Source organism: Notechis scutatus, chromosome 2, assembly GCF_049901735.1.
Source record: "Notechis scutatus isolate UNSWTSFEM ecotype Mainland chromosome 2, rNotScu1.2, whole genome shotgun sequence".
NCBI classification, from domain to species: Eukaryota; Metazoa; Chordata; class Lepidosauria; order Squamata; family Elapidae; genus Notechis; species Notechis scutatus.
The window spans coordinates 161229531-161243006 of record NC_142010.1 but is presented as its reverse complement, the minus strand read 5'-3'; the positions used below and the strand labels follow the sequence as shown (position 1 = coordinate 161243006).

The 13476-nt window shown below is 41.0% G+C and overlaps 1 protein-coding gene across 1 annotated transcript in view; it reads right to left on the bottom strand.

The window, feature by feature from the left end:
* The window catches only part of TMEM52B (transmembrane protein 52B), a 64012-nt gene that overhangs the window by 19235 nt on the left and 31301 nt on the right, over positions 1-13476 (bottom strand). Inside the window, 3 exon segments of the mRNA XM_087957129.1 lie at positions 4304-4342; positions 7932-7975; positions 8415-8517. Of these exon segments, the coding sequence (XP_087813255.1) occupies positions 4304-4342; positions 7932-7975; positions 8415-8471 (140 nt within the window). The 5' untranslated portion in view covers positions 8472-8517.

Sequence of the window (13476 nt, the reverse complement as noted above, 5' to 3'; positions counted from 1 at the left end):
TTTTTACAAATCCAAAATGTCCAGCTATTTTGGAGTTGTGGCATCATTTCATGAGGTCCAGTCTCTGGCTGGCAGGGACATAAAATTTGTTCTCTACCCAGGCTAGATTGTCTTTGAGTAAGCAAATATTTTTGTGAGCTTGGAGCCAGTCATCGTTAAGTGGTGCCTCCTTCAATTTGGAAGCCATTGCATTGTCAGCAAGTGGTTCTTTTTTTCCTTGTGTTCAGGTGATTACTTTGGCTGCTAGTTCAGTTGGTTGGAGTATGGGTTTAACAATTTCAATCTTTTTGCTGTTGTATTGGGGTTTCCTGGACAGGGCATCGGCCGAGAAGTTTTCTCCCCCTGGGAGATATTTGAGAGTGAAATTAAAGCATTTAAAATATTGCACCCAACATAGTTGTTTGGGGAAGTTTCTGTGGAGTTTTCAAGCTTCCAGATTTTTATGATCTGTCCAGACTTCGAAGGGGATTTTGTTCCCTTCTAAGAAATGTCTCCATGTGAGGAGGGCCTATCACATGGCATATGCCTTTTTCTCCCATATGGCCGATCTTTGCTCGTTTTCTGTCAATTTCTTGGAAGTATAATCACATGGTTGTAACTGTCCACATTCATTCTTTTGCAGTAGGATTGCTCCTACTGCTACATCACTGGCATCTGCTTGGATGACAAATGGTTGCTCTGGGTCTGGGTGTTTTAGGATAGATTCTGCTGAGAATAATTGTTTAAGTTTTTCGAATGCTGCTTGGCATTCCATTGTCCAGTTAAGGGGTTGCCTTTGTTTTGATTTCTTTCCCTCTTTCATTTTCAACAAGTTCATAATGGGGAGGCCAGAATGAACTGATGGTAAAAGTTCGCAAAACCCAAAAAACTTTGTAGTTGTTTGCAATTTTGGTGTGTCTCCCAATTGATAATGGCTTTTATTTTTTGTGGGTCCATCTCTATTCCCAGATATCTCTGTATCCCAGATAGTCAATTTTTTCTTGGTGGAACTCACATTTAGAGAGTTTTGCATATAGTTTGGCATTTTGGAGTTTCGTGAGAACTGCCCAGACTAATTTTATGTGCTCTTCTTTTGTTTTGGTGTAGATTAAAATGTCATTAAGATAAACTACGACCCCTTTGTACAAATGATCATGGAGCATCTCATTAATTAGTTGCATAAATACGGCAGGGGCTCCTTGTAGTCCAAAAGGAAGTACTTTAAACTGGTAGCACCCCAGTGGGGTGTTGAAAGCAGTCTTCCACTCACCCCCTTTCCTAATTCTGATGCGATAGTATGCCTCTCATAGATCTAACTTTGAAAAAAAATTCCTTTAGAGAGGTGGGCTAGCATGTCCCTCATGAGGGGGAATGGATACATATTTTCCATGCTGATGGTATTCAGATTTTGGAAATCCAGTGTTCAGCTACAGTGGGTGAGGGTTACTTTCCTGGCTCTTCCACCCCAGCTGTCTCTTTTTCTTACGCATTTAGACCATCTGGGCTTTGTGGAATTTTTGAAGAGAGCTTTGATGTCTTCAATGGGACATATGGAGCCGGTGTCAGGCTGGTTAGTTGTCGAGGTTTCTCCCCAGTACTCAGCTTCCCCTTGCTCACTGCTACATTTAGACATTGTTGCAGGGTTCCCTCAGTAGAGTAAAATTTTGGAAGAAAAAAAATTCTCTCTGTGTTGACCACTATTGCAGACCCTGCTTTATGTAAGGACCAGCCTCTCCTCCCTTCAAAATATAAGTAAGAACTCTTGAAAACTTTGTATTTCAAAAGGAATATTTTATTGAAGAGGGGTGAAGGTCAAAATTCAAAGCAGGGTCTGGGGTCCTTTATGGCATGCAATTAAGATAAAAGGAATTAGAACCCCTCCCCGCAGTCCAGTGTAGATTCCACCCATCCGCAGGTGTGAACATGCTATTATTCCACCATCTCTGCGAAAGCAGATAAGGAAAGGTTCCCAGGAGTTATATTCCAGTGCTGCAATCCACATGGGCCCTTCTCCCCTTACATCTTTCTAAAAGGTTAGACTTTTCCAGGCATCTGGGGTGCCAAGCAATGGTTATAAATCGTGTAAAAGGTTATACAAAGCCAATGTAAAAAATAGAATATTTAGGATACATGGAGAGGAAAAGAATTAAATGTATCAAATTCAACCCTGCTCCCTTTTATTCTATCGAAGAATGGCAGATATACAGATCTGACAGTAGGTCGATGTGTCTGTTGATGGAATTGTTCGTGGAATGCCAGGCCTTGATGAACTCATGAGCATAATGGTATGGCTGTTGATCATACCCACACCAGACCCTAACCTGATGGGACCCTCATACCCATACCAGACGCATCACAAGACTCTAACCTGATGGGACCATCATAAGACCTACTGACCACATGAAGCCCTTATAAACAGAAGAATACTAACATCCCCTAAACTCTGCTGAAGATGTTACCTAGGCTGGTAATGAAATGTTTGTAAATCAGCCCACAAGCTTGGAAAACGAACCTTCACCCTCACACATATGCAAGTTATACATTCATCGCCTATCCTCTTGAATCTATTTGTAATACCTGAGTCTTAATTATATTAACATCATATAGAATTAGCATACTGATAAATCCTGGAGTGACATACCATTTCAGTATCAACTCATTCCTCTCAAAAGACACAAAAACCAATTTGCTAAGCTGGTGCAGTTAGTTATGTTTATCTGGCCTAGTCATAACTAGGACCTCGATGTTTCCTTTAAGCTCAGTCCTTCTCTGTGGTGCTGGTGAGAAATGTGTATTTGAGGGGTCCTTGATGCTCTCTGAGCTTGTTTGTTTTCTTGCAGACATTTCATTACCCAAGCTAGGTAATATCATTAGTGCATCTTTAAATATGTACTTACAGATAAAAATAAGAGCTTTCAAGAATCCAAAAAGGTAGATTCACCCTAAGGTAAATCCTAAGACACGTGTCTCTCTCAAACAGAGAGCAAGATTCCAGGATGCCACTCCCTTCCCCTATGCAACCTTAATTCCATATAATTCTCTCTTCAAGAGAGTTTACAAAGGGCTGCTACCTTCTATTCTTATTCTCATTGGTCCTGTCTCTGTATACAAAAGAAATGTCTCATTTCCTCAAGTATATTCCTCATGCATATGTGGAACCAGGTTAGAAGTATAAAAATAGCTTCTTCAATTCCAGATCCAAAAGGAAAGCCAATGTATCTTTTTTGAAGTTTGGCAGAAAAGGACAGAATGCTCATAATATTCTTTCTACTTGATATCTTATAGAACAGGGGTCCCCAACCGCCGGTCCGCGGACCGATACCGTCGGGACCGTCACCGCGGAACAACTCTTACCGGGCCGCTGGTTGCTGGCGCTGCCATCTTTTTGGTAAAAGTGCTTCCGGTGAGCTTTTCCGGGTAGAAAGCTCACGGAAGCACTTTTCATCAAAAGATGGCGGCCTGCGCTCGATGAGCTTTTCGGGTGAAAGCCATTTCTACCGAAAAGCTCACGAGCGCTACGCCCGCCATCTTTTTGACGAAAAAGTGCTTCGGTGAGGTCACGGAAGCACTTTTCGTCAAAAAGATGACGGCGCCCAGTTGATGCCGGTACCGGGCCGTGGCGCCCAGCTGATGCCGGTACCGGGCCGCGGCGTCAAAAAGGTTGGGGATCCCTGTTATAGAAGACTATTGTTCTTAATTTTATAAACAAACTAGGAAAACATAAATTTAGCTTCTAAAATTCTTTCTTACCTTTCTGGGTCATATGACTAAGGAGAGGGATGAGTTTAAGTATAACATAGAATAACAGGGTTGGAAAGGATTTTGGAAGTCTTTTAGTCCAACCTGCTGCTCAAACAGAAGACCCTAGGCCATTCTGGACAAATGGTTGTCCAATCTCTTCTTGTAAACCTCCAGTGATGAAGCACCCACAATTTCTGGAGGCAAACTGTTCCACTGATTAATTGTATCTTTCTTAATGATCTTCTTGTCCTGCCCTGTGATGTTTTAGAGGATACGTTGACCACATTTTCTCTGTGACAGCCCTTCAAGTACTGGAAGACAGGTGTCATGTCAGTATTGGAAGGTGTCAGTACTGGAAGACAGGTGTCACCCCAATCCTTTTTTTTAGGCTATACATATCCAGTTGCCTTGATCATGTGTACGTGTGGAGAAGTATTCCTAATCTTCTCTTTGTTATGGTTTATGTTTGAGTTCATATTTGTATTGTTTCTATTATCATATTTTATATATTAAAAGTAAAGAAGTTCACTCAACAAATTCAAAGCATCATAAATGACATGGAATCTTTTCCCATTAACCTTACCAGATGTACCAGTGATGGACCCAGTTTGTGTTGGAACAGCTTTGGAAGTAAAAGGAGTTCAAGAAAATATTAATGTCAATAGAAATAGAGGGTTGATTTTTTTATTCTCACAATCAGATTATTATTTAGATGATTATTCTTGTCTTAATAACCCAGATATATGAAAAGATTCCACTGAAAGCATTTTGCTTTTGAGGGAATCTGTGAGATTTATTTATTTGTTTGTTTGTTTGTTTGTTTGTTTATTTATTGAATTTATATTGCCACCTATTCGCCCATGGTGACTCAAGGTGGCTTACAGAATGTAAAACTATATTTAAAATAAAAAGCAATAAAAACTAACAAAAAGAATCATATAAATTAATAAAGTACAATAGAACAAAATCTGAAAAAAAATCACCCCCAACTCCCCACCCCACTCCCTCCCTGATGACAATAGATCATATGAGCCATTTGATAGGCTCCATCCCACTCTGGGTTCCCCAGGCCTGGTGGCAGAACCAGGTCTTCAGTACCTTCTGGAAGAGTATTAGAGAGAGGGCCATTCTAATCTCTGGGGGAATGATGTTCCAGAGAGAGGGAGCCACCATGCCCTTCTTCTGGGTCCCACCAGGTATATCTCCCTCAGGGATGAGATCTGCAGCATTCCCTGCCTCCCCGCTCTAATGGGTCAGGTAGATGTGACCGACAAGAGAAGTTCCCTCAGGTAACCTGGTCCCAAGCCATGAAGGGCTTTAAAGGTGACAACCAGCACCTTGAACTGCACCCAGAAGCAAATGAGCAACCAATGCACCTCCTGCAGGAGAGGTGAAACATGTACACAAAGCTATGTGGACTGCTGCATTTTGCACCAACGGGAGCTTCTGGATGTTCTTCAAGGGCAGCCCCATGTAGAGAGTATTGCAATAAGCAAGATGGGAAGTGACTAGGGCATGAGTGACTGAGTAGGGACCAATGGTCCAGGAAAGGGTGTAACTGGTGCACAACCCGCAGTTGCGCAAAGGCCCTCTTGGCCATGACTGCCACCTGCTCTTTGAGCAGGAGTTGTGAGTCCAGGAAAACCCATAGATTACACACAGGGTCTGTTTGGGGTAGTGCCACCCCGTCTAAGACCAAAGATGGCAATTCTCCCTGAGTGAACGAATCTCAAACCCAGAGCCACTGGGTCTCACAAGGGTTTAGTTTCAACCCATTGCTCCCCATCCAGCCCCTAACAGCCTCCAGGCACTGCAAGAGGGGAGACACAGCAACACTTAACTCACCACGGGCCAAGACATAGAGCTGAGTATCATCAGGTGATACCTCAGATTCAAATGTTATATATTGTGTTGTTTATTTACTTCATGCTATCCAAATACATTTATTAGTAAATTAGAAGCAATCAAAATCCCAAATGATCTTGATTGTACAACTCTATCTCTTTTGAAAGCACCAATTCAGGGGTGGGATTGTACCGGTTCGGACCGGTTCTATAGAACCGGTTGTTGTGATTCTGTGCAGTTCGGAGAACCGGCAAATCATGCCCCTAACTGTCCCACCCCTTTCCATCTTCCCCTCTCTGCCCAGTCAGTCCTTATCGTGCATGCGCAACATCATGCACATGTCCGACATTGCTGACTGCATTCTCCCCCGCCCAGTCACTCCTTAAGATATTTATTTTCCCCCCCTCCTGACGATCAGCTGTTCCGACGATCAACTGTGCCAGGATCCCCCTTGCTGTCTTACACCCAGGAGGCTTCCCTGAGGTACAGGAGGCCCAAAAATGGAGCACAGGGGGTGCTCCATTTTTTGCCTTCCTAGGCCCCAAAATGACCCCCCCGGAGGCTTCTCTGAGGCCCAGGACGAAAAAAAAATTAACGGGGGGGGGGTGCTGCAAAAAAAAACCTATGCCCACCCAGTCACATGGCCACACCCACCTAGCCACACCCACAGAACCGGTTGTTAAAAAATTTGAATCCCACCCCAAGCCAATTATCCAATGTACTCTGGAAACAGAACTTTTAAATAGGATTTTATGAGGTGATAAGCAGATTTAAGGGGAACGACACTCACTCCCATTCTCCATGAGTGATGGCAGGCCAAACACAGGACTTGGGCACTTGCACTTTTTTCCAGTGGCTTTCTTTATACTCATAGCATTAACTCCTACATTAGTTTCAATGTACTCCTGAGTGCCATCCAAAGCAACCAAAAGAGAAGTGCTCTTGCTAGTCCTTCTGTTATTTTTCCTAGGAAGTCTCCCTCTGAGTTCTGGTATTGAGTCTGTGTCTGCTCCAGCCATCCTGAGTGCTATGCCTCTTCAACTTTTTGCAAAGTTTACAGTGCATCCTCAGGAGACCAGAACATTCAGGCTGCTTGAATAGGCTGAATGCCAGAATTCAAAAACAGCTCAATGATATGTCTTTCTAACCTTCTAAAAGCATATTAGGTCAACATAAAAAATAAGAAAGCTAGACTCCCTCAAACTGTGTAATTCAATATTGGAAAATATTCAGAATAATATATTAGATATGTTCCTTGTGCAACAGTTGCATTTTAAAAGCCATACTTCTGCTGCTCAATCCTATGCATAATATATCTATCTTGATTTTAAAATTCTATCCCCACTTTCAGATGTGTACTTTCATTTCCAAATATAATCTGATACCCAGTAGCATCAATAAGAAAGGTGTGTGTGTGTGTGAGAGGAGATGTGCTATGAAGAAATCCTATTAAAATGTTCTGTTTCCAGAATATATTGGACAATTAGCTGGTTTCAAGAGAGGTGAAGGTTATACAGTGCATAGGACTACAGAAAACCTAAAAATATTTAATGTGACAATTTTATGAATAATTATTAACATAAGAAATGAATGGACGTTTTCAAAAAGGTTGGGTGTGGATATCTGTACTATTCTGAATATTCAAAGTCCTTGATGTTGGTGACTAAAGTTGGTGCCCTTTAGTATTTTCAACCAGGTTTAAAATATAAATCACATCTTCTTGAGAAGAATCTAATGATCCTACAAGTCTCATACTTAGGATCAATATTTTGATATGCTTGTGTGTGTGTGTATGTGTGAGCATTTTGCACAGATGTCTTCTTTAACTATCTTCTTGGAGTGAGGAGGCAATTGCTCTAATAATGTTCTTGTGTACCAGTCCAATAAAACTTCATGAAGTGACTGAGAGTGGTCTAATTTTTTCCATTCTTTAATTTTTTTGTAATCCATAGGCACTTCTTTCTATTGCTTAAAGAATAAAGCCATGCATCTGCTCCAAGTCTATCCAGGAACTGCAGACAGCGGACAACTTTAAGTCTTGTACCACTTGAGATATGTGGGGCTTTTTCAGTTGGAAAAATAAGGTTAGCAACCTTACAGATTTATAATATTATAAAAGTATAATGATCACCATACCAAATATGTTACTTGGTGGAGGTAAAGGAGGGACATAATTCTATTTTCTTACTCGCAATGAATTGTTTAAAAATACATTTTTGAAGTTCTCAGTTCAGCTCATTCCTAAAATTATTTATAGTCTTTTCCCAAACATCTATTCCATCCAAAAACTGAAGCAGTTCTTATCCATATATCTTAGATAGCTTATTGAAGTTATAAGAAATTGATGATACTCTGCATATACTCACAGATCATTGTTTGTACAATTCTCTTGCAGTTTCACCTGTGGAATCTTAAAAGAGAAAAGAATCAAAACAATGTCAAAATAGTCTACTTTCTTGCATAGAAATCATAGGATCATAGGGCTGGAAAGGATCTTGGTATTTCCTAATCCATGCCACTGCCAATCGTAGAAGATTTTTATCATCCTCTGGATAAATAGTTCTTCAATCTTTTCCTGAAGACCTGCAGCATCCATGACTTCAGGAGGCAAGCTGTTCTTTTTTTCATCCTCACAGTTAAAGTTACCATTTTCTTGAACTGGTATAATATTCATAATTGTTTTCCTATCCTCATATAATTAAATATTTGACTTTTTTTCTTGCTGTTTAGCATAAGCAAGATAGGTTTTCTACATTTTATGCTACAAATCTACGTCCTAAATCAGAATTCATTTCCTTTTGATTTTCCATCTCTTTTTATTTGTTACTTTGTAATCTAATGCATCTTACCTGAGCCAGACATGCCAAAGCCGAGATGGTTGCCACTTGGGTACACTTGCCCATCATACGACGTGATTTTTCTTTTCCTTACCAAAAGTGGTGTTGCCACAGTCTGTAGATCAAGCAAATCAGCTATGAAATAGGCTTAAGACACAATACTTTGCTTTTTTAGTCTGTAAGTTTCTGAAAGTAGTACAGTATTTTTTATTAACAGACCTTCACAAAATGTACATGCTTTCTTGGTGTCTGTTCATATTTACCTCAGAAGCTGAATGGAAAAACCACAAAGTTGAAGAGGGAGCCAAATCACATTGTCCTTCAATGTTCCTGCTTATTTCTAATAGGTTTTTTTCTCCTGCCTCTGCCTCCTCTTTGAATACAGAGGTCTAGTTTACAATGAAGGTGGTAGAGTAGTGCCTCTTTCTTATACTTTTTACCAGAGAATGCTCTTTCAAGGACAGGCTTTTATATTTGCAAAATAATTCAAAAACTACAATATTCTTATGAGATCTACCTAGTCATCCATGCTGCCAATGTCCAATGAAGTGCTAAAATGTTAATCTGTAATAAACTGCTGCCATTTCAGTGATTGGCCTCATATAATTAATGTAATTTTTTTTTCAAATTAGTTATTTTCCCTCAAGCTGCTTAAACAGAATCTTGTAATAACCTGCTGTTTTCCATGGATATAACCACCATGATTGCAGTTAAATTTCCTGTGATTTGTTGTTTATATATGTGCATGTATTGATCTGGAAATATATGTACTACATCCCATTATTGAAGAAATTGAAATATTTCTCAATAATCATTCACATTTTAATCAGGTTTATAGTTAACAATTTCCTTTGGGGCATGTAATACCTGTTCCGTGAAAGGCAAGTCAGTGCTGTATCAGAAAATTTGCTTGTGCTCAATTAGAACTATGTTGCATCAGCAGTTAAGCTGGTGAATCATTACTCTGACATAGTTTTCAAAGGCAGCAAGCAGAACCAATGGATTCTGGAGCACAGCAACCATTCTCAATTAGAGGTTTTTTTTTTAACAGGCATCTACAAACCTCATAGTGATTCATGCACCAAGCAGCATGTTTGTCAGATCTGTGTATCTGCCATTCTTCGATGGAAGAAAAGAGGGGGGGGGGGTTGGATACAGTTAATTCTTTTCCGCTTGATGTAATCAAAATATCCTAATTCTTGCATTGAATCTGTATAACCTTTTACACGATTTATAACCATTGCCTGGTGCCCCGGATGCCTGGAAAATTCTTACCTCTTGGAGAGATGGTAAGACAAGGGGCCATATAGATTCCAACTCCGGAAGAAAACTCTTGGGAACCTCTCCTTATCTGCTTTCTCAGAGACAAGGGGAAAATAACATGTTTGCATCTGCAGATTGGTAAAATCCACATTGCACTATGGGGATGGGTTCCCTTTATCTGAGTTGCATGCTTTGAGGGTTATCAGACCCTGCTTTGAATGTTGACTTACTTTTTCCCTCTTCAATAAAGATTCCTTTTGAAATACAAGTTTTTCAAGAGTTCATACTTAATTTTGAAGGGGGGAGAGTCTGGTCCTTATAATGTTGGACATTTCACTAATCCAGAAAATGGTTATAATTTAGCAGCTTTGAAAAGAGGTCACTGGATCTTTACTATCATGTTTACAAACGAATACTGTAACGACGGGGTCCTTGGAGCTTTCTAAGCTTCGTTGTTTTCTTGAAGATGTTGTCAGAGTTCCGACTAACAAACCCAAGCAAATCAGAACTCTGAGATTTGAATCTTCCTCAAAGGACTTCTTTATTGGGTACATCATATTGGCACAATTAAGTGTAAAACCAACTATAAATGCTCCCCTATATAATTAAAATAGTAAATGAACCCCTCCGCAAGTGTCACAGGTCACATTGTCCAGTTAGGTTAATTGGCAGGTTTCTTAGCCACTCCACTCCGACTTCATCCGACACCTGTGGAAATGCTCTTAAGAGAGAGAGTTCATGAGAGAGTTCTGTGTTATGTCTAGCAAGGCATTCCAGCCTTGTCCCTGCCTCCCACACTGTGTGGCAACTGTGAAACAAGAAAATGGCTTCTGCCAGGTTCAGTTTGAAGTTGACAGATGTTTCATTATTCAACTAGACTACATCATCAGTGCTAGAAGAGAGTGGGGTTTGCACTCTTGTTTATTTACAAATGGCTTGTCCTTTCAGTGTTTGTGGTTTTATTTTATTTAGAGAAATTATATGGCCACCCATTCACTCTCACCAGGTAGCTTGCAAAAAAAATAGAAATATACAACATACAACAATAAAACAGCTGAAGAGGTAGAAGATCTAACCCATATATTTTTTGATTGCTGTTTGTATAAGGGGGTGAGAGTTAACTACCTTGATCCACATATTAAATGTATGGCCCAGTGGGAGGCCCATTATTAAAACAACATACCTCATGTGTGGCCAGAATCAGAAAACGACATTTAATACAACATAATTTTTGACTAAAATGGTCCAACTGAGATTGGCATTTGTGGGCCTGATTGGGTAGATTTCAGGGGTGATACAGAAATATAATTTTATGTCATTTTATTCTATTTTACATAATTATGTATTAAATTATTGTATTTTATCATATAACTATTTTACCCTACTCTCATTTTAAATTGTTTGTTTGGAATATTATTGGTAATATTGGTAATTGTGTTTGAACCTGTACGATGATATAGCCTATATGCTAATCAAAACGTGTGTGTTTGGGTGTGTATGTACACACACATGCACAGTAAAACTAATAACCCCACCCCTTTCATGACAACAATCAATCAAACAAGCCACTTGATGGGCTCCATCCCACCCTTGTCCATTGGCAAAACCAGGTCTTTTGGGCCTTGTGAAAGAGTATCAAAATGGGAGCTAGCCTAATCTCTGTGGGGATGATGTTCCAAAGGGAGGGAGGAAGCCCTTCTTCTAGGTCCACCTAGAAGTACTTTTACTTCCTTAGGAGAGGGGACCTGCAATATTTATTTTTATTTATTTATTTGTTTGTTTGTTTGTTTATTTATTTTGTCAAGCAATTATAAGATAATAGGTATAAGTATAAACATAGTTATGGATACATGAAATGGATACATATAAGAAAAATAAAAAAGAAACAATAGGACAGGGATGGTAGGCATGTTGGTGCGCTTATGCACACCCCCTACAGACTTCTTAGGAAAGGGGTGAGGTCAATAGTAGACAGTCTAAGGTTAAAGTTTTTGGGGTTTGGGGAAGAAACCACAGAGACAGGTAAAGTATTCCAGACATTGACCACTCTGTTGCTGAAGTCGTATTTCCTGCAATCAAGTTTGGTGCGATTTACCTTGAGTTTATATCTATTGTGTGCTCTTGTATTGTTATGGTTGAAGCTGAAGTATTCATTGACAGGTAGGACATTGCAATGTATAATTTTATATACAATACTTAGATCGGACCGAAGGCGGCGTAGTTCTAGGTTTTATTCCCTGCCTCCCTACTCTGGTGGGTCAGGGGGATGTAACTAGGAAGAGACAGTCCTTCAGATAACCTGGTCCAAGCCATGTAGGCCTTTAAAGGTGATAAGCAGCACTTTGAATTGTACCCAGAAGCAAACTGGCAATCAATGCAGCTTCTGCAGGAGTGGTGAACTTGTGTATACTTGAGTCTGTACAAAATCCTGTGGGCTGCTTCATGTTGAAACCAATTGGAGTTTCCAGTTACTTTTCAAGGGCAGCCCCATGTAGAGTGCATTGCAATAGTCAGGATGGGACATAACCAGGGTGTAAGTGACTCTGAGCAGAGATTGTTGGTCTAGGAAAGGGCATAACTGGTGTACAGTTGTGCTAAGGCTCTCCTGGCCATGACTGCTACCTGCTCCTCAAGTAGGAGTTGTGGTCCAGGAGAACTCCCAGATTAAGCACTGGGTCTATCTGGGGCAGTGCCGCTGCATCCAAGATTAGAGATTGCAGTTCTCCATGGATGAAAAGAACCCAAAGCCATTCAGTCTTGCCAGCGTTCAGTTTCAACCTTTTACTGCCCATCCAGCCTTTAATAGCCTCAAGCTAGTGGTGGGATTCAATTTTTTTTACTACGGTTCTGTGGGCGTGGCTTGGTGGGTGTGGCAGGGGAAGGATAGTGTAAAATCTCCAGTCAGAGGTGGTATTTGCCAGTGCTCTGAACTGTTATATTCTGGGCATGGTTGCAAGGAACGGAGACGAGTCAGAGAACTAGTGAACTTCAACTCTTTATTAAGGATTAGGAACAGAGCGAAAACCCTGGGCAGCAGCAGCTCTTTTATAGAGCTGGCTGCTGACCCGTTAACCAATGAATTGTGTCCAAATGCTTAACTTTTGCCCAATGAGAGATGTTCAACTAATAGCCAATCAGGCTGCTCCGTAAGGACCAATCCCTGTTCGCTATTCATGGGCCAATCAAAGGTGCAGGATTACGAGCCTGCTTATCATGAGGTTGACAAGTTTTATTAAATAGTTTTTATTAGTACATAACACCCCTCCCCCCTAGGTTCCGTTTGAGGGGTGCGGTAACATACTCGCGTAGATATGCAGGTCGTTTCACCTGCCTGTTTGATTTTCGCTGTTCCACCGGTTTTTGTTTGCAGTCCGATTCCGGTGGAACGCTTTCAAGGTTTTCTGGTACGGCTAGTTCCGTTTCCATGCGGGAGGACTCGGCGCGGCTCTCGTTGTTGTTATCCCAGTCTCCTAGGCTTACTTCCGGGTCCCGTGGGCTTGCCTCCCTCGTGCTATTACTGGGGGGTGATGCCACCCCACTCCCTGATTCTTCTTCAGGTTGCGAGTTTCTTCGGTTAGGTTGCTGGGTCCCCGTGATTATGTCGTCATCTATTTCGTTTTCGGCCTCCTCGATATCCCCTCCCCCCTTAGTTTGTGAATTAGGGAAGTCACGGGAGGTGGGTGCCAATCTGGATCGAAGCTGATCTATATGGCGTTTCCATGCTCTCCCGTCATTAGTCTGTAGGCGGTAGGATCTGGGGCCGGTGGGTTGGGTAATAGTTGCAGGGACCCATAATGGGTCGCCAGAAAAG